The following is a 25,000-nucleotide window of genomic DNA, read 5'->3' as shown; positions in this document are numbered from 1 at the left end:
TTGAACTCAGGACCATAAGATCCCAAGCCAGCCACCCTAACCACTAAGCCAACACCAGGCTGTGGACTGGACTTAACTGGAACAATACACCACTCTTGGATAGCACTGTCAATTGAACACAAAACCTTTTTAGCACCGTCTCGCGTAGCGAATGCTGCTCATAGAGAGCTCGGCGTTGTTCTTCTTCTTGTTCTTCTTCTTGTTCTTCTTCTTGTTCTTCTTCTTGTTCTTCTTCTTGTTCTTCTTCTTGTTCTTCTTCTTGTTCTTCTTCTTGTTCTTCTTCTTGTTCTTGTGAAGACAAAACCTTAACCTCTAGGACTCAGCTCTTTTTTATACAAGATCCGGATCTCCTTAAATATTAAGCACATGTACACATCCTCGCATTGATGGTGCCTTTTGAGAGTGTCTATCATGAACTTTTAAATATATTCGGACATTTTCTTTAAAGTTTCGAAAAGTTCACGTTACTATTTAAAGATTATTCCATTTATTGTATTGTAATTTCGTAAATACACTATTTATTTCGTAAATACACTATATATCGTAAATACACTATATATCGTAAATACACTATGAGGGTCTCGCTATTGGCTGAATCAAGGCACGTGACGAAATATCGGAAGTTGTTTTTTTTTTTTTGGCCGACAAAACCTTTAGGACGCTGCTCTTGGACACATTTGTCCTTGTTAATACATATTGGACAAGCACTAGTTGAGTACTTTTTATTCTATAATTACTCTTCTATTTGCACTAATTAGTAAAATGTCGATGTTCAGAGTAGTATGATCTGCTTTGTTAACCTGCATATAACTGCAAGAACTTATGCTTCTCTCAATTGTAATTTCGTGGCTGCTCCCCAGATCTGTTTGTGTGAAGCACAGACACATTTGTGTGTGTGTGTGTGTTTATGTGTAGGCACATGATGATTGTCGGAATCCAGGCCGTATTGGCTGGTGTGGCACAGGGTTCTTTGTCCCACAGTTGTGAAGGAGTTTTTATTTGGCAAGTAAATGTACGTGAGATGTGTTCTAAGAAATTATTCTCATTCCCCAGGTCCCTCCGTGTTGTCCGACTGCAGACAATTCTAGGGCTGGAACCCAATCGCATTCCTCTGCCTGGAACAGCTGCAAATGGTGAAAGAAATGGACATTTCAACTTCTCCATATTTATGTCCCTCACAGCTCAGGCAACTGGTACATATTTTGTATTCCTCACAACCTCTGATGTTTATGCTAACACCTGTCCTCCAGATCTCCATGTGCCATTTGACCTTTTGGGCTGTCGGACCATTAATCTGTCAATAATTGTGCTTTAGAAATTCAACCTTCATGCTCTCGCCTTATAACGTCACGAGTCGTTCATGAGTTATTATAAATACTGTATCTTTGGAAATCACTCGAAAGGAAAGATATCTGCACCCAAGGCCATTTTATATCAAGCACTATTATCAATTTTGTTTCTGGACGGATGTACTAACATCGACGCATAAGGAAATGCTGCCTCGGATTTATCAGCTGAAATGTTCTCCATGCCAGCTCTGCTGAACTTCTGAGATCCAGTCAATTTCACAATCGAACTCAGTTAGAACTTGGTAGGGAGACCTCCAGGGAAGCCCAGGTGTTATTAGCTGAGGGATTTGTCCAATGTCAACGAATATCTTCAGAAGTCCGATGTCAACCGATGTCTTTGGAATCTCGTAAAAGCAAGTTGATCTCTCCTGATGTATTTTGCTCCGCCTTGAAACTTCGATCAATGCAAAAAAGACACAACAACATGCTATTCATTGACCTTCACTGGTCATTATTCAGCCTGGACAGCAAAAGCTTTTTATGGAGAGTACTATTGTACGAACTGGTCTTGACTTGGGCTCATTCAATTAGAAAAGGCCCAGAATAATGTTGTTGTGTACGTACATTGTGGTATGTTATTCTCCGTGATCCATGACTTTTGATGATGATGGTGATGATGAAGTTCGACGATACCTAAAGCTCAGCTCGGTGAATTAATGATCATTGTGGTTTTGATTTGCGACTGAGAGGCTTGCTCGGCCAGGATGGTTAAAAGTGAACGAACAGTTGTGGAACAGCAACATTTGGAGGTCTGAACAAATGTTTAAGGTATATCCTCCCCTTGGAAGATCTTTCGTGAATCACTTGTGTTTTTGTTGATAATCTCTTAGAAATATGCCAATTTATGTCGATTTTAATACAAGGGATCACAATACCGAATACTCCTGCTTTCACTTGGGTTGTGCATCCACAACCTCTTGGTGCTAGTCGAAGGTCCAGAACGACCAGTTGGCTCCCAGACTCATAAAGCATGTGATGCATTCTATTGTCAAAGCAATATAACTCAAGGCTTGTTCGTCCATCCCCACATGGAGAGGGAGACGGGGTTTTGCAATCGTGTGTGTGTGTGTGTGTGTGTGTGTGTGTGTGTGTGTGTGTGTGTGTGTGTGTGTGTGTGTGTGTGTGTGTGTGTGTGTGTGTGTGTGTGTGTGTGTGCGCGCACAATCATTAGATTCAAAGCAGTAACATCATTGGCACACTGTCTTTCCAAAGTGAGTGAACTGGTTACCGACACCCTGGCGAAATACAAATTCATGCTCTCACCTACAAGGGGGCACTGAATTAGTGGAACAGTTGCACCTCCAGCAAAGGATGCTACCAGGAGCCATATGTGCTGCATGGAAGAAGAAAAAGAAGTCTTTCCAAAATTTGTCCAAGAAGGGAGAGCTGTCCTTCTGATTCTGATGCAGTTTGATTTTTAAAACAGAGCGAAATGTTGGAGACAGAGTTTATGAAAAACTCTGATTTGTGAAGCTCCCATCAGCAAAAGTTCAAAATATTATTTATTATAAACTAGCAAATACAACCCGTCACTTCGCTGATTTGGGGGGGGGGGGGTATTAAGGAGGCGGGTTGAGAGAGGAGGGAGGGGAGAGAGAGGCAGGAGGGAGGAGAGAAGAGTGAGGAAGGGGGTGGGGAGGTGGGAGAGCTATGCCTCACCCAACGTTGCTGTACCATGGGAGGGGGAGGGATGGGAGGAGGGTGTGTGTGTGTGTGTGTGTGTGTGTGTGTGTGTGTGTGTGTGTGTGTGTGTGTGTGTGTGTGTGTGTGTATGTGTATGTGTATGTGTATGTGTGTGAGAATGTCAACAAAAGAAGAGCGAAAGGTGAGGGGTGGAGGTGGGGTGAGTAAAGAGAATATGTTATGCTTAATGACCAAACACACATATAAAAACAACTCATGTCAGAACAGCTGTATACACAACTACACAACAGAGTTTATAATGTAACCCCACTGGCACATATGCAAAAACTTTGATGTCCCAGTTTCAGAAAAGTTGCGGGAACATGAACTGAAGGTAATCACTGAAAACATGGAAGAATCTACCGCTCACATACGAACTAATGATCCCATCAAGCGTGAACATCGAAAACAAAGCATTACGACCACATATCAAATTTAGGTACAAAAAAAAGAGAAGAAGGCATTGCTTATTGAGGTGTTAATCGCAGTGATTTTGGACTAAATGATGCAGAAATCAAGAAAATGACCAAACACCAAGACCTAAAGAATGAAGTGAGAAGATCCGGGAAGCTGAATAATGCCAAAGTTGTACCAGTGATAGCTGGACCTACAGGAATGATGACAAAGATCCTCACAGAGATATTTAACATAGGGCAATACCCCTGGGCCCTCACCTGGTAGCGGCTGGAGAAGATAACCAGGTAACCACTGATAGGCATAGATGACCCACAAAATCTATAATGGATAAGAAAGTAAATACCTCTGGTTGTTTTTTTTTTAATACCATGAACAAACCTTGGTACATCATGGGTGATAAAGGTTGTGGCCATGTTTCATCGAAATTGTGTGTGGTTTCAGAAAAGAAAGCAAATACATATTTTGGGGGGCAACCCCCTTCAGATCCCCTAAGAGCAGATTTTTTTAATGTCGTGAACAAGCTTTGGTATGTCATGGGTGATGAAGGTTGACTTGACATTTCATCGGAATCACGCTTGATGAATGTTGTAGTCAAATTTCATTGAAATCATATGTGTAGTTTCTGAGAAGTTGCAAGTATTTGTGAATGGATGGACGGACGGACGGACGGACGGACGATGCACCTTCCCATAAGCTCCCTGGAACTACTTTACAGGTGAGCTAAAAGCCATCCCTGGGAATATTATTACAAAGTAACTGCAGTTGGAAGCTGTGCGGGGCTCATCGACGATCCTGAAGAGAGCTCTCGGAACAAAACTTTGAGAACAGAAAACTTCACAGCTTGGACCATGAATTGTGAACCCTTACTGAAATGAAGGTGGATGCTTTGAGCCCACCTTGGAAGAACTCCATTCCACATATGTAGACACACACACACACACACACACACACACACACACACACACACACACACACACACACACACACACACACCTTTTTATTCATGTAGATGCTCCAGTGGAATTGAACTATTACTCTGTACAGGTGATTACCAGTCATTTTAACATTGTATGTTGTCCAGTATTTGATTTCCTGTAATTTTGATTTGTTTTTGTTGGTTGTTTTCTGCTGTGTGTTAAGTTGCCTTTCATCGATCATTTCCAGACGTTACTTGGTGCGACCGGTCCTGTCCCTTACAGGGGAAGTAACTGTGCCTCTGAAAATTGAGCTGAATTTGGATGTTGGAAGAAGAAAACCACGTGCTGAATTTGTGCAGTCGGGAAAGGACGCAGGTGTGGGATTGAATAAATTGGTGAAGAACGTAACGTTGAAGCTGTCTTCCAAAGACGACAACAATGCCGAGTATACGTGCAAGCTGGAGTACTTCATCACCGTGGCGGTATGTTGATTGTTACCTCCGCCACCGAAGGTGAAAGTTATGTTTGCACCTCTTTCTGTCTGTCTGTTTGTTTGTTTGTGTGCAGGATATCTCAAAAAGTTGCACACGGATTCGGATAAAACTTGGTGGACACGTTGGGTGTGTGACAAGGACGAATTGATTTGATTTTGGGGAAGATCCGAATCCGGATCAGGATCCAAGAATTATTTAATTTTTCAAGTGATTCTTCAGATTGGAGAAAAAGGTCTAAAAACGATATATGGCATGACACTTCAAAAATGTAATGGTCTTGAGATGTTCTTGTGGATCAGGCATTGCTTGGCGGAGGCATGCGCTCCACCGAGTGTCCTTCTACTTTATATTTGCGTTGAGAGGTGAAGTCGAGAAATCGGAAAAAGCATCTGGATCGGCTCATAAAAGGCCTATCATCGTTAAACTTGGTTGTTGAGGCATCTCCATCATTCTTGCTAACACTAACCTCGAGCTGCTAATACTTATTGCCTCCACATCCCTCTTATTTATGCAGGATAATGTAGAAGACAGAGTTCGGCCTATTCACAATTCATTTGACATCTCCATCATTGAAAACGAGCCCCAGGATCTCTATCCCAGTCCGGTTCTCGATCCATCATCTCCAACATCGCATATGGTCTTGGTAATATGCACCCACATTTGGCACCAACACATTTGACTCAAAAAATGGTTGAATTACCACCAAGCTGGTGACAAGTGCCATTATGTCCTTTTTGACATGTGATGAGGGCTGTCATGCTGTCCTGGAGTGATGCACGCTCGCCTCTGAGCCCATCCAGCCTTGGTTTGAATCTCTGCCTAGCGACAAACTGTCATCCTGGTGTATCTCAGGCAGGGAGAGGCATCAATGTGTGTGCCATCCCTTGGCTGGATGTTAAAACTGGGAGTCCTGTCTGCCAGCATTAGTTGGTGGACATTAAAGATCCCATGGTGTCCTTTGCGAACAGTAGTCGAGCTATCGCCGATGCCCTGGCCAAATTCCAGCAAGGACTAGCAGAAGGCGTTGCATCAGCTGCACAGCTGCACCCCCCCCCCGCCAGCCAATGATGCTACCCCACACCCTTGTGCTCCAAACGAAAGAATAAGTAGCCTGTGATGAAAATACTTCAACAATAACAGTGACTTATCATGCTGCTGTGAAACTCAGCACATGAGTGCTGTGTACCATCAAAACACACATTCATTCATTTTCATGACATCTGTTTACATTATTTTTTGTTCTTACTGTCGCAACATCTGACCGCTGTTTGTTTTATTTCTGTGTTGAGCACCGTCACTGATAGAGTTCCAACTGCAGATTGGGGCAGTAATTATAATTGGCATTATACATTTAATGTCACTTTTCACAGAGCTGCAGAGACAAAGGCACGACAGAGCGATTTCAAAAAAATTAATTATATATATCAATTTTTGTTTTTTTTCATAATCTTCAAAAACTTTTTTTGCCTAAAACACTCCCCGGCGCGCACTGATGAACCTCTGAAAGTTTGACGAGGATCTGTTGAGCCAACTCTGATAAAAATGGCGACACACACACACACAGACAGACAGACAAATATGTCTCTTGCAGAGTCGTTGTTTGAATGGAACACTGGGATCAAAATAATAAAATTGTGCTGCAGCCTGCAATCGTGTTCCGATATCTCACGACGATTAGCTCGAATCCCCGAAAAACAAAAAGTTGCTCACTTTGCAATCAATGCCTTGCGTCTTTAAAATGAAATCACTTTTACATTAGTGTTGCGTGCATGTCCCATGTGCTTTACACAAAACTAACTTTTGGAGTATTATTTTGTCTACCGAGTGCCATTTTGAAAATACAGAGTACCCATCCTACGGGCGATCTGGTTCCAAGCATGCAACACGTTCTTCTGATGCATACCTTTATTTGGGCAGTGTATGGGCAACTGACAGCTCTGTATCAGCCAAAAGCATAACCTGGGTTACGTGCATGAAACAAAAACAACCCCGCTGTTTATAATTCAAAATACATCACTGCACTGGAAAACGTGGGAACAAGAACACTGCACTGCAAATGGTGGAGACTTATAATACCCTCCCCCACCTGGAGGCGGTGCTACACGATACACATTTACATAGAAAATTTGCGTCCCCCCTCCCTCCCCCCACAAGACCACCCCTAAAGATAAAAACACCCCAATACATTTATTGGGAAGCCTGCCATTGACTTAGTGGTTTCAGGTGGCTGCTTGGGACCCAAGGGTTCTGAATTTGAGCCCCTGTTGACTGTTGAATTAACACCAGGTATGTTTGACTCGGCCTGTCATCCTACCGAAGTTGGCGAAATGAGTAAGAGTGTATTGGGGTAAAAAACACTCAGGGTAACCTGTGTCGGAATGGTGACCCGTCCAGGACTGTACTCCTTGCCAATGAAACTGCCTCGGCAGCCCCTTTATGGCATGAAAGGAATGGTGTTATTATATTACATTTTATTGGGGGTAATGCTGATTTGATGGAGCAAGTCTGGATGCAATTGGCCCATAACTGTAAGAGGAGTAGTATGACAACACACAAACACAAAAACACTGGTCCATGAATTATAGTAAGGCTAATGGAACTTCAGAGTATCGTTTAAGATAAATAGTACGTGCCCGTACGTGCGTGGCCGTACGTGCAAAAAATAAAAAAAATAAAAAAATAAACTTTCAAACCGCGTGCCAGAAACAACAACCACATAGGCCGTTCCTTCGCTCTCGCGTGCCCGTACGTGCGTGGCCTTACGCGCAAAAATAAAAAATAAACTCAAACAACCACACAGGCCGTTCCTTCGCTCTCGCGTGCCCGTATGTGCGTGGCCTTACGTGCAAAAATAAAAAATAAACTCAAACAACCACACAGGCCGTTCCTTCGCTCTCGCGTGCCCATACGTGCGTAGCCTTACGTGAAAAAATAAAAACTCAAACAACCACACAGGCCGTTCCTTCGCTCTTGAGTGCCCGTACTTGCGTGGCCTTGCGTGAAAAAATAAAAAATAAAAACTCAACCACACAGGCCGTTCCTTCGCTCTCGTAAACGACGAGTGGATTGGGGCATTGTGTTTATCGATAAATGCGCATAAGTAATCGAGAAATTATTAGAATACAGTAAGTCATCACTATCCGGAAGTCCGTACGCTGTAACCCGTAATGAGGAATGCGGCTGAGGATCTCTTCCCCAACGGCCACACCTACGCAGCCCCAACGGCCACGTCTACAGCAACGTGTCCTGTCCATTGGTTTGGTAAATAAATGGCCATAACTTGGGAAGCTCTTGTCCGATTAATATCAAACCTTGAAAAGGCACATCCTCAGGGCAAGTTTCAATTAGATCGGAGCAGCGGTTGTCGAGAAACAGCGATCACAGACACACACACACACACACACACACACACACACACACACACACACACACACACACACACACACACACACACACACACACACACACACACACACACACACACACACACACTGCTGGAATTATAGATAGATGAAGGATGATGTCGATGAAATATGGAGGAGGATGGATTTTGTGAAGATGGTGTTAGCAGCAGGGAGAGTTTACAGGATTAAACTGGATTTGGATAAGTATACTTAAAAGCAACAGGCACAGTGGGGTAGAGGGATATTCCTCGGAATAGTTGGTAGCTTAAGATTAGCCTGGTATGATTGCAACAAAAATAATATTGAATGACTTGTCCCATTTCAGCTCCATTTTTCCAAAGACTGCGGAAAGGATGACATCTGCTTGCCAGATCTCTCTCTTCATGCTTCTCTCTCCAGGTTAATAAAATCCAAATCTTGCATCCATTTGCTGTTTCACCATGAGCTTACTTGTACTCACCCTGATTTAAAATATAGCGCAACATTAGAATAAATTCGAAATGAAACAATGCTTTGATGATATTGTTACGTGCATGGGAAAGCATGAGAGTCCCGGTGGTGTTTAGATGTTTTTGGATGGCAAATTGCCAAAGTGTTTGTGCTGTTCACCTCATCTTTGCATGTGTGGCTTTATGGTAATATGTACGAGGTCAACTGTCGATCGGCTAACACCAGCGAGATATCCTGTAATCTCTCTCACATCTACTGCTCCACTCCTGATATTTATCATTATCCTGTCTCCCATTTCCTCAATCACTACAAGTACATGCCATTCCATGGGTGTGGTTTCTTCATCCCTAAATTGGTGTGGGCTACTTGCGATGCTTGTAGGAACATGGCCAGCGATTGATGTAAAAATATGACTCACCCTATCGGCAAGCCTCTGAAAGGTGCACTGTGGGTGTGCAATGAAGTCAGCGAGTACTGTTAACAGTCAAGAGTTGCACAGTTGGTGCATTGGGCACCGAATGGTCGGTGACTCGGTGCTATACTTGCCCTGGCATCTATCAATATACCAGTATAAAAGCCCATCAAAAAATGACGGGTTGGGGTTATTTTATTTGAAATATTCAAGGAGACTGGAAGCTGTGATGTTTCGAAACAAGAAGAGTTATTTAAGAACGCGACATGCACAAATGTGACCCCATTTTCTTTATCTTCTGGGACGTTTCGTTTTGACGGTACAGCCTCGTCAGCATGCCAAAGTCTGAAGCCTCGGCCTAGCGTCAGGTGTGTTTGTATCTTCTTTATTTCTTCGACATGTGTGTGCTTAAATGAACATACATTTTACTCTCTACGCATGGAACATCATGTGAAGCCGATTCCACCTCCCTTGTATTTTTTGGTATTTAAAAAATCGCTTCTGTACACCGGTCTTAAGGCCTGGTTTGCAAGTCACCATCGACAATTCCAATAGAAGAGACAGACTTATTCTTCAATGGGAAATATTTTTCGAGTTTTTATTTTATCCTCAAAAGTAGACCGAAGTGAACATGCAGTCGTGTTGAAGGATTAGACTTTAAAACCCTTCTTTAATCATCCTTATGAAGGGGGACGGACAAATACACACTGTGTTTTATGTAGGAAGTTATCTTTTAATATTTAACACTTAATGAAGCTGCATGCACAAGAAGTCTTCGAACCCATTGGCTGGAGAGCTAGCTTGACGACACCCACAATGGTTCGAAAGAAAATACTGCATCCACCATGTTGGTTTTCTGTGAACTCTAAGACGTCTTTGGAAGTCTCATATTCACAATGGGTATTACCTGAGCTATATAACAATGGTGTATTGTACAAGTCTGGAGACGGCGATGGTTCACGAGCAATGTACACGGTTCGCCTTTTTTATTTTTTGACCTTCGAGGGGACGCCACGGACAAACTGGCGGGAATCGGGAAAAACGTAAATGATGAAAGTTGTAGTACTCGAAGAGCACTACTTGCACACCAACTTTCATTCGAAACAGTTGAAAACCTTAGGAGCTCGATGCCCAATTTATTGATTTTTTTTTGACATTTTCTAAGTTTGTGACCTTGTGACCTTGTCCTTGGGACGAAAATGAAAAATCGAGCTCCGCGGGGCTATGCAGGTGTCATTGGGCTAACCAAATACCGAACCCCCTGCCAGATTCGACAAACCCCCTCGGAGAAGATGTAACTTGAAATCAGTTACCCCCTAAAATCACATGTTTTTTGAGCGCGGCTCTGCCCATAATGGGCACACCATGCCCATTCTCAGGAAAACACAACTAGATCATGATATAAACCTCCCACCCAAATTTTATCAGGATCGGATCAAAACCCACAGAGCTATGCTTGGGACAGACAGACAGACAGACACACACACCCATAATGGATATAGTGGTCACTTAATGACTCGTGAACCAATATGCACAATATGTCTTGTCCAGAGTTTGGCAAGAGCCCTGAGCAGTTTCTACTGAGTTTGACAAATAATATGAGGAAGTGTGTTGAACCGACCAGATGTTTAACGACCTGCATGGCGAGTTCTTAGATTAAAAATGTTTTGGTGCATGCCTCAATGATTTGTCCGTTCATTTGCATGAGAGGGCACCAAAAGAATCTTGAAGAGCTTTTCCTGATGGCTCATAACAGGCAACTGTCAACTGGAGTTCATTGTGCCAATGCTACGGCTCAGGGAAAGGAGCAGAAACCTGTTATTGTGAAAAGAGATGAGACCTTAGATATATAATTATTCCATGATGTAGTGTTTTTTTTATGCAAAAGTTATGGCCATAGCGCCAGGATCACTAAGGACCAATTTAAGAGCAAGGTAGGCTCTGAGATGTGGAGTTATCTTTGGATTTGGGTAGAGCCATGCATCAATGGATTTCAAGTCATCTTCGAAAGGTACCAAGACTTGTGTGCTGAGGGTTACTGGAGCAGTATGTGAAGGGTCCTGGAGTCAGGAATGCATCAACAGAAGATTCTTGCATTTGCAAAGGTTGCAAGAATCTTTGAGGGTGAATGCCGGTTTCCTGGTGAAATCTCATCTCCCAGAGAGGGAGGTAGGTGTCTGATACCGAATTGGAATGGAGTGTTGGAGTGGAACATTTGTTGCTTCCATATGCGGCAAGAAGCTTCTGCTAGTGAGCAGTGCTCGTGTCCAAACCCTTACTGGAGGCAGATGCCAGTGAGGAAGATTGTCAGGAACTCTTGTATGCAGGTTTTGAGGGTTGAAGGACAAAGTGCTGCAGCAGAGTCATAGTGAAGGAGGGGTTTGTATTGAAGGACGAATACCTCAGAAAGTTTTGGTGCTGTACATGCTGTTAATTGATAACACAGTGTGGAAGGTGCCAGTGGTTAAGATTATCATAGATAATCCTGAATTCACGGCTATGGTTGAGGCCGAGTGCTCGTTAGAAGCTATCGATATCCTGAACATTGGTAATGTCCCAGAAACAAGACAATGTGGAAGGACAGTTGTGTGGCGACTGCATAGGTCAGTATACAGTAGGGTGATGAGCGAGCCCCTCGTGTGTAACCTGAGTGTATACATCCCCGTGCTGATGCGGACCAGCTGAGGATGCAACAAAGAGATGGTCAAGCAGAAGATGTATCCCCAGCTGTCAACTTAGATACAGTGTGTGCTGCTGTTGAGACTGAGTGACTTGACCATGTAGGACGTGGTCAACGATGAGAACCTGTTAAAGCTTGGCACTGGCAAGCCCAGAGAAACAGGGTGGATGTGATGTTTGATCAGCATCTCACCCATGTCAAGAAATATCAAGACATGTTTCCTGATTTCAAAGGGATATGACTTTGATCCATCATCCTGTCTACTTGATTATGCTGCGCCAGTTTGGTCAAAACCATACCCAATACCACAGAGCATTAGAGAATCCCTTTGTCAAAACATACAAGAGATGTTGGAGATGGGCTAATCTGATGGTGGGAATCGCAGTATGCCTCTCCATTGGTTGTAGTCGGACAGGACAGGACAAGTGCTGTGTGTGTTGATCACCGTAAATTCAACAAGATCACTGCGTCTGATTCCTAACCAATGGTGACTGTTAATAACTTCTACCAGAAGCTCATTGGATGCAAGTTTTTTTTTTTATTGAGATTGACTTGAGCCATTGGTATTTGCCGATTAGCCGATTCGCCTATTCGCCGATATATCCGATGAAGCCAGGCATAAGATTGTGTTTGTGATGATATGGAACCTGTAATTTTCTGAAAACACGATTTAGGATGTTGCTTCAGGAGCTACACATGTACCGGCCATAATGGAACATGTGGAGAGTGACATTTTAATCCATATACCACTTTGGGCAAGCATGTTCACACCCAAGAGGAACTGCTCTGCAAAATGTCCACAGCCTTGCGGCCAGACCATGCAGATGTGTGATCGCGATGGACAATCCAAGCTTTGTCTGTCAACTCCTCGATAGAACGACGTCTGTTCGTGTGTCATGATGACCATGTTGAAAAGATTAAGGATGCACCGTGGCCAATGATAAAGAGAGAAATACGGTCATTTTTTCCTCTTTGGCAGGATGCTACCAGACTACATCTCCAATTATGCAGCCATCGCTGTCCCGTTTAATATATAATTTGAGTGGGAGGGGTCAACACAGTAAGCTGGTACGAAGCATATCCAAGAAAAAGCCTGCACATCCCTCAGCAACGAACTTATCATCAGCAAGGCCATTTTGAGGACCCAAGTAAGCCATTTGTGCTCACAACCGATGGTTCTGACGTTGGTATTGGAGCTGTCTTGTTGCAGTGACACGATGGCACACCTTACTTGTGAGTTTTGAGAGCAAGAAGCATGATAAACCACACCAAGATTTACACCACTATAGAGAGAGAGGACAATACCGGGGCAGATTATATCTGAGCAGGGTGTTAAACTGTTATTTTCAAATAAGAAATATTGATTGAATTGCTGCTTTTCTTCGCTGTTGTTGATCATTGTGGAATATAATTTGTCGGTGAGTATAATTGGGGATTTCCCTTGAAGTGGGGGGTTGATATCACAAATGATCTATGTGTATATTGGGGGGGTTTCTGTCATAAATTCTGTTGAAGTGGGGAGTTTATGTCACTAATTTCTTGTTGTGTGGGGGATAACATTGGTAAGCCTTATATTTGATACAAAAAGCCTATGAGTTATGAAATGCAGGGTGTTCCAAAAAGACCTGGTTGTGACTATAATCTGGTACAACTTTGGTTGTGAATATATTGTTACGGTTGTGGGGGTAGATGGAGGAATTTCATCGGAAAGTTAGGATTGTATAGAGTTGCTTGATCCGTGGACGTGTAGGAGACATCTCGATGTAATTAAGTAGGGAAACTGTGATCTTAAGTGTTATGTGTCACCACATGGGTGGGGGGGGGGTGTGGTGCGGTTTTAATGAGATGAGGATTAAGGATAAGTTTCCCCAGTATGTGATTTCCCTCTGTGACCTTTTCCTTCGTTTTTGCATTTTCAAGCCAATCATGAAAGAAGTGCGTTTTTATAATAACCACAATGATAACAACAAGCGAGCCAGGTGTACCGAACAAACAGAGAGCTCCGCCTTCTTGGGTTTTGGTGTGAGAAAGCCGAAAGCCACACCCCTGAGGTGGACGGTGGTTTAGTGCTTTAGTGTGATGTCAGAGATAGATCAGGAGGAACGCACAAGTGCAGAGTGAGGGATGCATGCGGTCGAGAGAGTGAGAGCACGTAGCTCGGAGATGGCCTGTATGAACAGGGTTTTATGGCTGGCTTTCCTTTGAAGCATGAAGAAGACGGCATGATTCTCGTATTCAAGCTGAGGCGAATTGGCTCACGTACTGAGCAAGACGCTAGCCATTGACTGTTTGACTGGGCCATGAAGAATGTATTTTTCTGAGGAGGGAAGGAGAGCATGCCTCGTGTCCTGATCATGGGTCCTCAAAAATCATCTCGTGTGGGCAATCGTTGTGAACAGACCAGGTGCAAGAGAGGAACGGTCGGCATATTCGCTCGTGAAAAGGAGCTGCACGGGGTCTCTGAGCCTTGGTGTTGAATACCGCTCACGGAATGCCTGACATACGTTTTTCCCGCTGCGAGAGAGCGGCTTGGTGCCATTTTTGGGCGCGTCTACACGTGCAGGACAAAGCTCCTCAATTCCACGTTCCACAAAGACCATCTCTGGACCAAGCTAAGTGCCAGAATAAAGGAAGGATTTTATTTTATTTAATATCCCTCATGTCTGTATTTTTAAGTCGGTGCGTGGAGGCGCCTCGACTTTTGACTTTAGTTTCCCTCATGTATTATAAAATTCTTCATTATTGTCCCATGTAAATATTTGTCTACTTTCATTAAATACGCTTTATTCGAAGTTGATGTGTCTGTGTATTTGTCGTGGGGTTCGAGTATAAACCCCCCTGAGCTGTGCTTCCCCGTGCTTTCGTCGCTCTGCCATTGCGCCCTGCCTCTCCAGCGTGTGTTGTAATTTCTGAGGATCAACGTGTCCACCTCCGAAGGAAAAACCACTCAGATATCTGGGCTGGCAGTGTTAACCACCCGTCACCACAATTTGGGGTCAGGTTGTTATCTCAACCGCCAGCACCGCGACAATATTTCGAACCACAAATGATACAACGATACCCTTTGGTTTATGTGATACAGAAACTCATAACGTTTTGTGCACACCATCAATACACTTTGAAGTGAGCTCCGTTTGTCGTGCACAGGATATCAAGGTGGTGCACAAGTTCTTGTCACGTTCAGCTCTGCATGTTTGCTTCCATCAGTGTGCATGCAGCTGTGATCCGAGAATGAAGATCCTGCAGGTTTTGCCACCTTGGTGTTGACAGACCCCCACAGAAAAAAAAATCAAGGGGGGTTATGTCTGCTGATTGTGAAGACCAGGCAGCTGGACCATCTCGGCCATTCCAGTGACTTGGAATTTTTTTAAACTGAGGACAGCTCGAACAACTAAGGCCCAATGAGGTGGAGCACCTTCCTGTTGAAAAATGATGTCGGGTTACAGGTCTTCAATTTGTGAGAAGGTGAATCATACCAACATGTTCATGTAAATTGTTGAGGTCACTGTATCCTCCACAAAGAAAAACGGACCAACCAAGCGGTCATGGAGAAGGCCACACCACACATTGACCTTTGGACCGTTGTGTATGTGTTCAATGACCACGTGGGGGGGTTTTCAGAACCCCAGATCCTCACATTGTGCCAGTTGACCTTCTCCGATACATGAAAGCATGCCTTGTCTGTGAACATGACCTTGTTTTAGGTAATCTTCGTCATCCTCGATGCGACCGAGCATGTCCAAGGCAAGCGTCTTGCATTTGGGTCCGTTACTTGGTTTGAGTTCCTGCAGAATCTGCACCTTATAGGCATAAAGCTTCAGTTTGTTATGCAAAATCCTGTGGACAATAGTGGTTGGTGGCCCTAATTCTCGAGATGCACATCAAATTGATTTTCTGGAACTTTGTTGAAATGATCCACGCACTCGTTCTACGTCTGCTGCACTTGTGCTTGGTCGACCAGGACTTTTCTGTTTCTGAAAACTCCCAGTCTCCTTAAACCTCCTTAACCACTCTGACTCAAGTCCACAATGGCGGATTCCTTCCATGCCTTGAACGGAAATTACGCTAAACTTGCATGTCGGATCTCGTCTCGCCGAACCATCCGATGCATGAAGTTTTCTCCCGAGGAGTCGCCATTTTGTTTTCCATTAAACCTCCAGACCTGAAAAAAAAAGAAAACTTTACGTGTTTCTGTGTCATACAAAACAAGGGTATGATTGTGTCATTTTGGTTGTTAATATATTTAGCACAACAAGTTGTCCAGGTTCTTTTTGGAACACCTTGTATGATTGCTTGCCCTGGTGAGTTGTGTATTGCAAAAGTTGTTTCATTTGGCCTAAAACCGTTTAGCTGTCCTGGCGCTTCGACTTCTTTCATATGCAGCACAAGGCTGCATCGTTGGCTGAGGGGCGCAGCTGTGCTGACATTGCAATGCCCTCTGTCAGTTGTGGCACAAACTTGGAATTTGTTCAGGGTGCCGCTGACCCTTTGTGAAGGACACCGTGGGATCTTTAACATCCACCAACACATGTGGACGGACTAGATGCCCAGTTTAATGTCCATCTGAGGGACGGAACACACACATTGATGAATAACCCTGGCTGTGAAACATCTGGATGAGCATTTATAGCTGGGATGAGATTCAAACCCAGACGAGACGGCTTAGAGGCGAGCGTATGTACTTCTCGGCCATCCTGCCAGGATCCCAGGGCAAACCCCACTTGGATAAGGTGGTGTGAGCGGAGCATTCGCACACCTCTTGTACTCGACAACGTGTTAAATCGTTTTCTGTCGGATTGGAAAGTGTTTTACATTGAATCGTCGTGCTCAAAATTTATGGGAAGCGCATATTATATGGTAATTAAGCATGAAATGTTCAGAATTCATGATTTGTTTTTGGGGTTTTGCTGATGGTTAATTTGGAATATTCTATCTTTGCTTCCTCTTACACACCATCCACAGCCATCCTGTGCCTTCTTGGGCCAAGCACCAAACTCGCTTCCCCTTCCTTACTGGTTACTCCAAACAAATTATTGTGAACATACGGCTGAAGAACAATGGAGAAGATTCGTACAACACCTTTCTGTTCGTGTACTTCCCATCATCCTTCTACTACAACACCCTTACAAACCTGGTATTCTATAAAACTCTGGGAAGTACATTTTGCAGTGATTACGGTGCGACTCCTTGTCCCCTTTTTTTGGTGGACTCTCACTCGAAACTTTGTGACTTGAGAAGTGGTTTGTTGAAATAATTTGTTCCAAAAGTTTGTGCACAGAATATTTCCTCTTGTAAAGAAACGATTCCTCCTTAAAAAAAAAAATGTGCAAGTATCACTTCCATACCAGTCGTATGACTTTGTATTTGCTTGATGTGGTCCAATCTTAAAGGGCATGTCATCCAATCGGTCACTTTGATGTTTTACTTTGTCATGGTGATGATCGTTTTTCAAATGGAGTTTGGTTATTTTTTAATAAGGTTAACATTAATAATACACCTGGAAAGGTTTTTCAAAGATTTATTTAAATATCCTGAACCTGGTTAACCTCAAACGATGCAAGGAGGAGTGGTATATCATGGAGTATGGTCGTACTCCATAATTGTAGGATTGGGACGGGGAGAAAAACATTGCCGTCCCATCAAATATGTGTAAAATTATATGCTTGAAAACTACTACAGAGGCTTTGTTTGGGGGGGGGGGGGTGTTGAGTTGTGTTGGGGGTGGTAAGGTTTGAAAGCTTGGATTGGGGAGGGCATTGATGCCCTTGGGTTTGGAGGAGGGAGGTGGGTGGTGAGGACTTGGAGTTGGGAGGCTGAAGTTGCGGACTTGGGGTTGGGAGGCGGATGTTGCGGACTTGGGGTTGGGAGGCGGATGTTGAGAGTTTGGGGTTCGTAAGGGGGTTGAGGTGAGAGTTGAAGACTTACGGTTTAATTTTACACGACGTGGAGTTTCCACGTGTCCCTGCTTGGTAAATATGAATACATCAACATTTTGTGAATGTGAACCTCAGTTGTCTCAGTTCATATTCACCAAATGTTGAAATGTTAATCTTGCTTTCAGGTTATTTACATTTCATACACGGACTGGTCATACCAAGCCTGGTGTTGGCTTCGCAGCTGGGGTGGCTCGCTTCGCATCTCAGGGTTCTGAATTTAATCCTCGTTTGCTGCTGAATTAACACCAGGTGGGGTTGACTCAGCCTGCCATCCTTCCGAGTTTAGCGAAATGAGTACCAGTGTACAGGTTGAGGGGCACAGCATCAGAGGCGCACAGCTGTGCTTCCAAGAAATGATAACTACCTGGCAGCCGAACTGCTGTATGCAAGAAAAGAGAACTGGTCATACCCACTCCCTATAGGAGTGAAAGGATTTGTTTTCATAATTGGCACAGTTTCCAACCCACAATACCCCTTCCCCACAGCAGGGGTCAGTGGTTAAACCACTTTCACGACTCCACGTGTATCGGTGAAAAGATCATCTCCCCACACTCACAGGAGGAGAGCGGGGAGATTTAATTCATGCCCATGACCTGACCCTGGGACCCTGAGAATGAATGCACAATTTGATGTCGGTCGGCTAAACGGTTTATGATTCCATAAGGAACAACATCCAGACTTTGCCCTCTTTCATGTCGTCGGATACCACGACAGCTTGCATCACTTGAGGAGAGCCAGTTTCAGAATATTTCCAGAAAGCATTGGAAAACCTATACTATCAGGAGGTTGGATTTCCAGGTAAATTATTGATTTAAACTTCATAAAATATAACCTAACTCCATTTGAAAAACGATTAGCAATATGACAAAGGAAAATATAAAAGTGACCTATTGTGACAGGAGACGAGGCCCTTGTCTGAAGACTGGGAAAGTTGGAGGAGGGTTGCAGTGTCGGAGTCTTCCTCATCAGGCGCTTTCCGTCCACTGGAAGCTCCCTTACGAATACGTGTCCTCTGCCAGGACAAAGGAGAGGATCCATTCTGCCCACGCTGTGACCTTGAACTTAACGCTGTACACCGCTCAATTACAAGCTGCTCTCAACTCCCACAACACAGACAAATATTTAACATTTCTTCCTTACTTTATGTTTGGGGAATCTGGTCAGAGTGGCCGTCTTCCTTGGGGCTGTTGCCTTCCAGTGATGACGCTTGCAGTAACTTATGATTATGATCATTATGATGATGATATGAAATGATGATTGTGACCAGAGACAATAAATATATTTTATATTGACAATGTATTGCTTTTTCTGATTGCTTTGCTCAGCCATTGTGATTCGAGCCTGAAGTGTTGCACCCCATTACCCTTGATGACGAAATCGTCCACTCTCATATGGATGCTGGACGATGGAGACTGTCGAGGCAAATCTCAACTTTTTGAATATATATTAAATTAGAGCAACTGGATTTAGGATGAAGCTCTTGCGAAGAGTTAACACTTGAAACCTCAGCTTCTCTTTGCTCCCCATGATGTTGAGCATACCTCCATCAATGTTCTGTTAATTTCATCCATTGTCACTTTGATTACAGCAATGGGATTGATATATCTTGTGTGTTGTGTGCAGTCACCGCATGACAGAGTTGCCTGTGACATGGTCCAACAAAACGAGACAAGAGAAAGTAAACTTCTTCGCTGTCAGATCGCACAGCATATGTTCAAAGCTCAAGCCTTGGTGAGATAAGTGATATGGAGGAGATTTATTTTTTTGAGAGTTCTGCCAACACAAGTCATCGAGTGGCTTGGCAGGACATCTCACTGGCAGTATGATTGCTAAGTTGTTGCATTCATGAGAAAAGTTTTGATTTCCAAAGGTATGTAATGTCAGGTGTCCACAGTTTAAGACGGAACAAGGAATGATAATTTTCGTTTTCCATGAGCGTAAGTGAGACGCTGATTCTGTAATTAAGGGGATCCATGATAATAGTGCGAATCTGATTTGGCAGGTTTTTAAAGAAGCGATTTTGCTTGGTTTTTGAATCAGATTGTGTGCGATTCCATCGTTTGAGACACAATAAATTGGAGAAGATAATTTAGATTTCATTCCGATTCTCAGCACATCCTGGAATGCATCTTCCTTTGGAGAGAAAAACTGCTCTGGTTGCTCTGTGTTCATGATACATCTATACATTAGAAAGCCCACAGTAGTGGCTTTTGAACACGAGATCCCTTTGGAGCAGTCTCGTGGTAAATTGTGTTCACTGTTCTTATTTCGGAAGGACTTTGCACCAACTGAGATGACTAGGGCCATGGAGGTGCTTGAGAAGGACATTTAGAGATGTGCAAAATTTGTGGAGTCCCTGAGATGTATGCACGACTATGACAGGACATGCATAAGGTCAGGTCAGGTCAGGTAAGGGAGCATGCACTGGAGCAGTGCGTCGTTGAGTCCACTTTCTACCGGTGCTCCAAGGGTCTCCGTCTGGCCATCCCCCAGGCAGATGCCTGGCCCATCCCCATCTCCTTGACATGCTGATCAACCTGCTGCAACCACGAGGCACGTGGTCAGCCCATTTGACTCCTTTACTCATGAGGCTCCCTCGCGCAGATAATCTGATGAGCAGGATCAGCGTCAGGAAAACGAGCCACATGTCCATACAGCCGCAGCTGACGCTCACGGACTATGCAGGTAACAAATCTCATCTGAGTCTCTCTCAGCACCCACTTGTTGGACATGAAGTCCAACCAGTGACAGCCAAAAGATTCTTCAAAGAGATCTGGAACCAAAGCAATTAAGTCAGCGTCTCAGAGTCCTGGTCAGGGTCCAAGTCTCCCATCCGTAGAGTAAGTCGGGAAGCACCAAGGACCTGAAGACTCGGACTTTCATCTTCCTTCACAGACACCGGCAGCACCACACCCCATGATCCAGTGAATCCATGACTCCCCAGACTGAACCAGACGTCTATTGATCTCTCGCTCACAGCCAGCAGAGACATGAATATCACTGTCAAGGTAAGTGAATCTCTCTGTGACCTTATCATCCTCGCCACAAACAGGTACAGACAAGATAGCAACATCCAAGATGTCATTGAAAGCTTGGATCTTAGATTTGACCCAGGAAACCCATAATCCCAGTGGCATCGACTCCTCATTCAGCACCTCGAGGGCCCCCCAAGGATATCTGTAGTCTGTGCAAAGATGACCGCATCATCCCCAAAATCTAGGTCAGAGATCTTGATATTCCCAAATGATGCACCGCAGCTTGATCTCTCCAACATCCTCCCCAGAATGCAGTCTGTACAAGTGCTGAAAAGTGTGGGGGCCAGTTCACACCCCTGACGAACTCCAGTAACAACTGAAAATAAGTCAGAGATGGTATCTCCACATCTCACAGCACTCTCAGTACCAGAGTATCATTCAGACATCAGATTGATCAGTTTTAGTGGCACCCCACGAAGACAAATAATCCTCCAGAGGGCTTGCCGATTCATTGAATCGAACGCTTTGCAGAGATCAATATAAGCTGCAAGCAGCCCCTGCCGAAACTCTCATCTCCATTCGGTGAGGACCCGAAGAGCAACGATACGGTCAATCGTTGACCTCTTTGATGTAAAGCCTGACTGCTCTGGACGCTGGTGCTCAAGCAGATGGTGGCGAACCCTATCAATAATTATCTGAGCAAAGACCTTGCCCGGCACTGAGAGCAGCGGCCTCCATTGCATGAAGTTGAGCTAAACTGCGTCGTCCACTCAAGATTTTAAACCACCCAATACGATATTGCTCTGCACATTGAGGATTATTCATTCAATGGTGCCCGATTGCAGAGGCACAGGGAATAGTTGTCGTACTGTGTACATTCTTACAAGCTGTGTATTCAGGCTTTGGGTTGGGAGGTGGAGGTTAAGGACGAGAGAGTTGTGAAGGGGTGTGAATGGGGAGAGTTGTGGACTTGAAGTGATATTTTACATTTCATGGAATTTGTAAAGATCCATGCTAGTTTATAAAATATTGTTCATTTGTGAATCATGCGACAGTGTAATGTCTGTTCATTTCAATTTAGGAAGGTGCTTGGTTTTATGAGGATGGAATGCCGATCTGTGGATTTGTGTTGAACATGCTGTTATTATGATCCTGGAAGCAAGATTCCCAAGTTTCAGACCTCGGTTTTTAAAAAATGATGTGTAATACTTTTTGTTGTAAAGACATTGCTTTCTGAATGTTTGTCCCTTGATCTCCAGCTTAACTTCAAGGTGCTTCTGAGTACTGAAGAGAGGCAGACCATGCAGGAGCTGTTCATTACTGCGAGCGTTAAAGGGTAAATACTTCATACAAAAACTTTGGATTGTGACTGCAATGTCATTGTGACTCCACTTGATGGTGGGGTAGGTAAAGCCTTGTTTTGTTGCCCTCACTGGTCTGGGTTTGATTGCTGTGGCTGTTCAGTGCAAATTTCCACAACCTGTAGAAATTGAAAAGACCCTTCCCATTGGAGGAAGACCGACGCAGGGTTGGTTGTCTGCCACGGATAGTTGGTTGTCAACTTCATGTCAACTTCTCAACTTCAAGCAGGGTGTGGCATCACTCCTCAGATGGATGACTCAACTGCTAGTTAGCGTTATTTGATGAAAGCTAACGATCTGACGGTATCTTTTGCAAAGAGTAGGGAGGGGACTGTCGCCGCCATCCTGAACAAATTCCAGACTCTTGCCTGAATGGGTAGGTGGGCGCTGCATCAGCAGCGCTGCTACGCCTCTGTAATGAAGCAACCGGCGGGTAAAAATCGTTATTGAACTCCGATTCAATATATGTTCGCCAACCACGAGTATTTTGATGTTTATTTTGTTTGGTACCAGCAAAACAGGAATTAGTAACACACAAAGTAACATCACTGCTCGCGAAACCAAAACAAACTTTTCATTTGCTTGATTGCATTTCGTTTTGATGAAGATGCTCAGGAAATAACTCAAATTAATTAATAAGATCTGATTTAAGTTTATTTTGTTCCTCCATTTTTTTCTTACACTCAAATCATTCCATTAAATTTTTCGGTTCTTTTCATCTCCCTCCGCAGTGAGAATGAGACAAAAGCTGCTTTAAGAGACAACTCTGCTGAACCTCGTCCCCTTCCCATCCTCACTGCTGCCAATCTGTTCCTCACCGAGTAAGCGGCTCCTTCCCTCCAACTTTGAATTACATGTGTTTGATACATATTGTTGTTATCAGATCAATCACAATGCAATCCCTTCAATTGATTTATGATTCCAATCGCAAGCTTCTAAATAGTTTATTTTGACTATTTCATGAACTCAGAATGTTGATCAAGGTTATAGTTATCATGCAATCATTCTCAATACTTATCTCAAGTCCTTGAGCTTTGTGGGTCAAGATTTGCACAAGCGATGTCATTCATCTTCCTCACGTCAGCTTTTCAAATGCGCTTCCCATCGCGACCTAACGAGCTCACCCATGCACATCCACATCCTCTTCCACACACACACCAAATCTTTCCCATTCTGTTCTTCCTTTGGGGAAATGTAAAAACAAGTGGCAATGGCCACTTTCCTCTTTGCGCATCCCCCTCTCCCCTCACTAATACCCTCTGTCCGTTTGTTAACCTGCTGCCTTTTTCAATTTTACTCCTCCATGAGCCTAGACCCTTTAATAAAATAGTGACTCCATCTCCCATCAGAAGCAAAAGGATAAATACTTTTTGCCTTGTTGTCATGACATATTGCTTGGAATGCAGTGTGTTCACATGGCATCCCATGTTCCAGGTTGCATCCAGGCTTGTTGTCAGAACAATGCATTAGTAGCACAGCTACACCTCTGTAATGAAGGCTTGTTTACATCTGTTTAAGTCTAATGTTAAACACACTACTGGAGAGTTGTGTGAATATTTCACAGCATGGATCACTTTATCACGAAAGCATGAGTCACATTTGCTCTACAGCGAGGATACAGCGGCTGTACCCGCCCCCCCCCCTGAATTGACAAACGTGCGGCGGCCACAGAGTTTCTGAGGTGGCCTCAGGGTGGCCCTACGCCGTATGGCTATCTTTTACATGCCGTAGGGGTCTCCATGGAATTAAAGCACGGAGTTATAACTTTTTTTATTTCTAGGTTGGCCGTAGCAATTGAACAAGTCGTAGCCATGACGTAGATATGTTCCACGTCGACCGTACATAGGGCGTACGGTGGTCTCGCGTTATTCATGCGTTTTCCATAGGCTCTTATCAATGAAAAATGAATTTTGCCAACCCCCAAAAAATTATGGCGACCACACTATTTCCACGTTCGCCTTAGGGCCCCCCTGCGGTCGCCATGCAGGCACCTTGAGGCTACCTTGCATCTGCCTTGAAAATTCTACAGCCGCCGCAGGGACGCCCTAAGGTCACCATGCGATATCAAATCAAAGACCGTACGGCATCCCCACGTTTTCGGTCTCCACAATTTATAAATACGCCATGCGGCTACCCAAAAAATAAAAACATATGTGACTGCTACATTGTGTGACTGTGGAAATACTGCGGCCGCCCTATAATTGCTCGTGGCCGTAGATTTTTTTCGAGCCAAATGTGACTGAAGCATAACTTCTCTCACTAATTTCTAACAGTAGTTAGAAGGCACAGCTGAAGGTCTCAATGAGAGAATACACACTATGAAGACCTCTGAGCTAATGAGTCACCTTCATCAACGGCTGATGTAAGCTATGTGTGTCCCAGACTTAATTACCCTCCCAACAAGGGCAGAATGTAACAGGCCTGCAAAGGCTAACTCGACTAAGGTAACAAATTTTAATGCAGGTACCAGGGAAGAGAAAAATATCAACGGGTAAAGGGAAAACATTGGGGCAGAACGCATGGGAATGTGAGATCAAAGAGGAGGAACTGCAGGTGAATGTTGTGATTCTTATTCAAACCCATGATTTTGGTAACTTAGATTTCATACATCATTAAAATCATCTTCATTACGGCATTAATTGCCCTTTGAAACGTCAAACAATAACATCATGTGATCTCGCACAAAATTTGAAGTATTGCAAACATGACTTGATGTAATAATAAGATGATGCTTAAAAATCATTTATTTTTGCAGGGGAGAAGAAATGAATGCCTTTGTGGACATTTTGGTAAAAGGAATAAATAAAGAGACCAACTTTACCTACAAGGTAAGAGTGTTATCCTCCACGGCACTCACTCATTAAGTAACTGTCGCAGTGGATTGAATGCGTAAGCATATCCAGGTCTCCAGCAATTAAAGTA

At 43.8% G+C, this 25,000-nt stretch overlaps 1 protein-coding gene across 1 annotated transcript in view; it reads left to right on the top strand.

Moving 5' to 3' along the window:
• The window catches only part of LOC147025469 (integrin alpha-L-like), a 165,484-nt gene that overhangs the window by 111,980 nt on the left and 28,504 nt on the right, over positions 1-25,000 (top strand). The window contains exons 19-27 of the mRNA XM_085886474.1: positions 1,054-1,193; positions 4,649-4,848; positions 5,375-5,503; positions 8,590-8,663; positions 16,769-16,940; positions 19,366-19,473; positions 21,977-22,053; positions 22,810-22,899; positions 24,834-24,906. Coding sequence (XP_085742600.1) covers positions 1,054-1,193; positions 4,649-4,848; positions 5,375-5,503; positions 8,590-8,663; positions 16,769-16,940; positions 19,366-19,473; positions 21,977-22,053; positions 22,810-22,899; positions 24,834-24,906 — 1,063 coding nt within the window. The remainder of the gene's footprint in view (positions 1-1,053; positions 1,194-4,648; positions 4,849-5,374; positions 5,504-8,589; positions 8,664-16,768; positions 16,941-19,365; positions 19,474-21,976; positions 22,054-22,809; positions 22,900-24,833; positions 24,907-25,000) is intronic.

The sequence above is a fragment of the Eptatretus burgeri genome, chromosome 6 (assembly GCF_056783735.1).
Source record: "Eptatretus burgeri isolate ZD-2024b chromosome 6, Ebu_testis_v1, whole genome shotgun sequence".
NCBI classification, from domain to species: domain Eukaryota; kingdom Metazoa; phylum Chordata; class Myxini; order Myxiniformes; family Myxinidae; genus Eptatretus; species Eptatretus burgeri.
The sequence above is the reverse complement of the archived record's forward strand: the minus strand, read 5'-3'. Positions and strand labels throughout refer to the sequence as shown.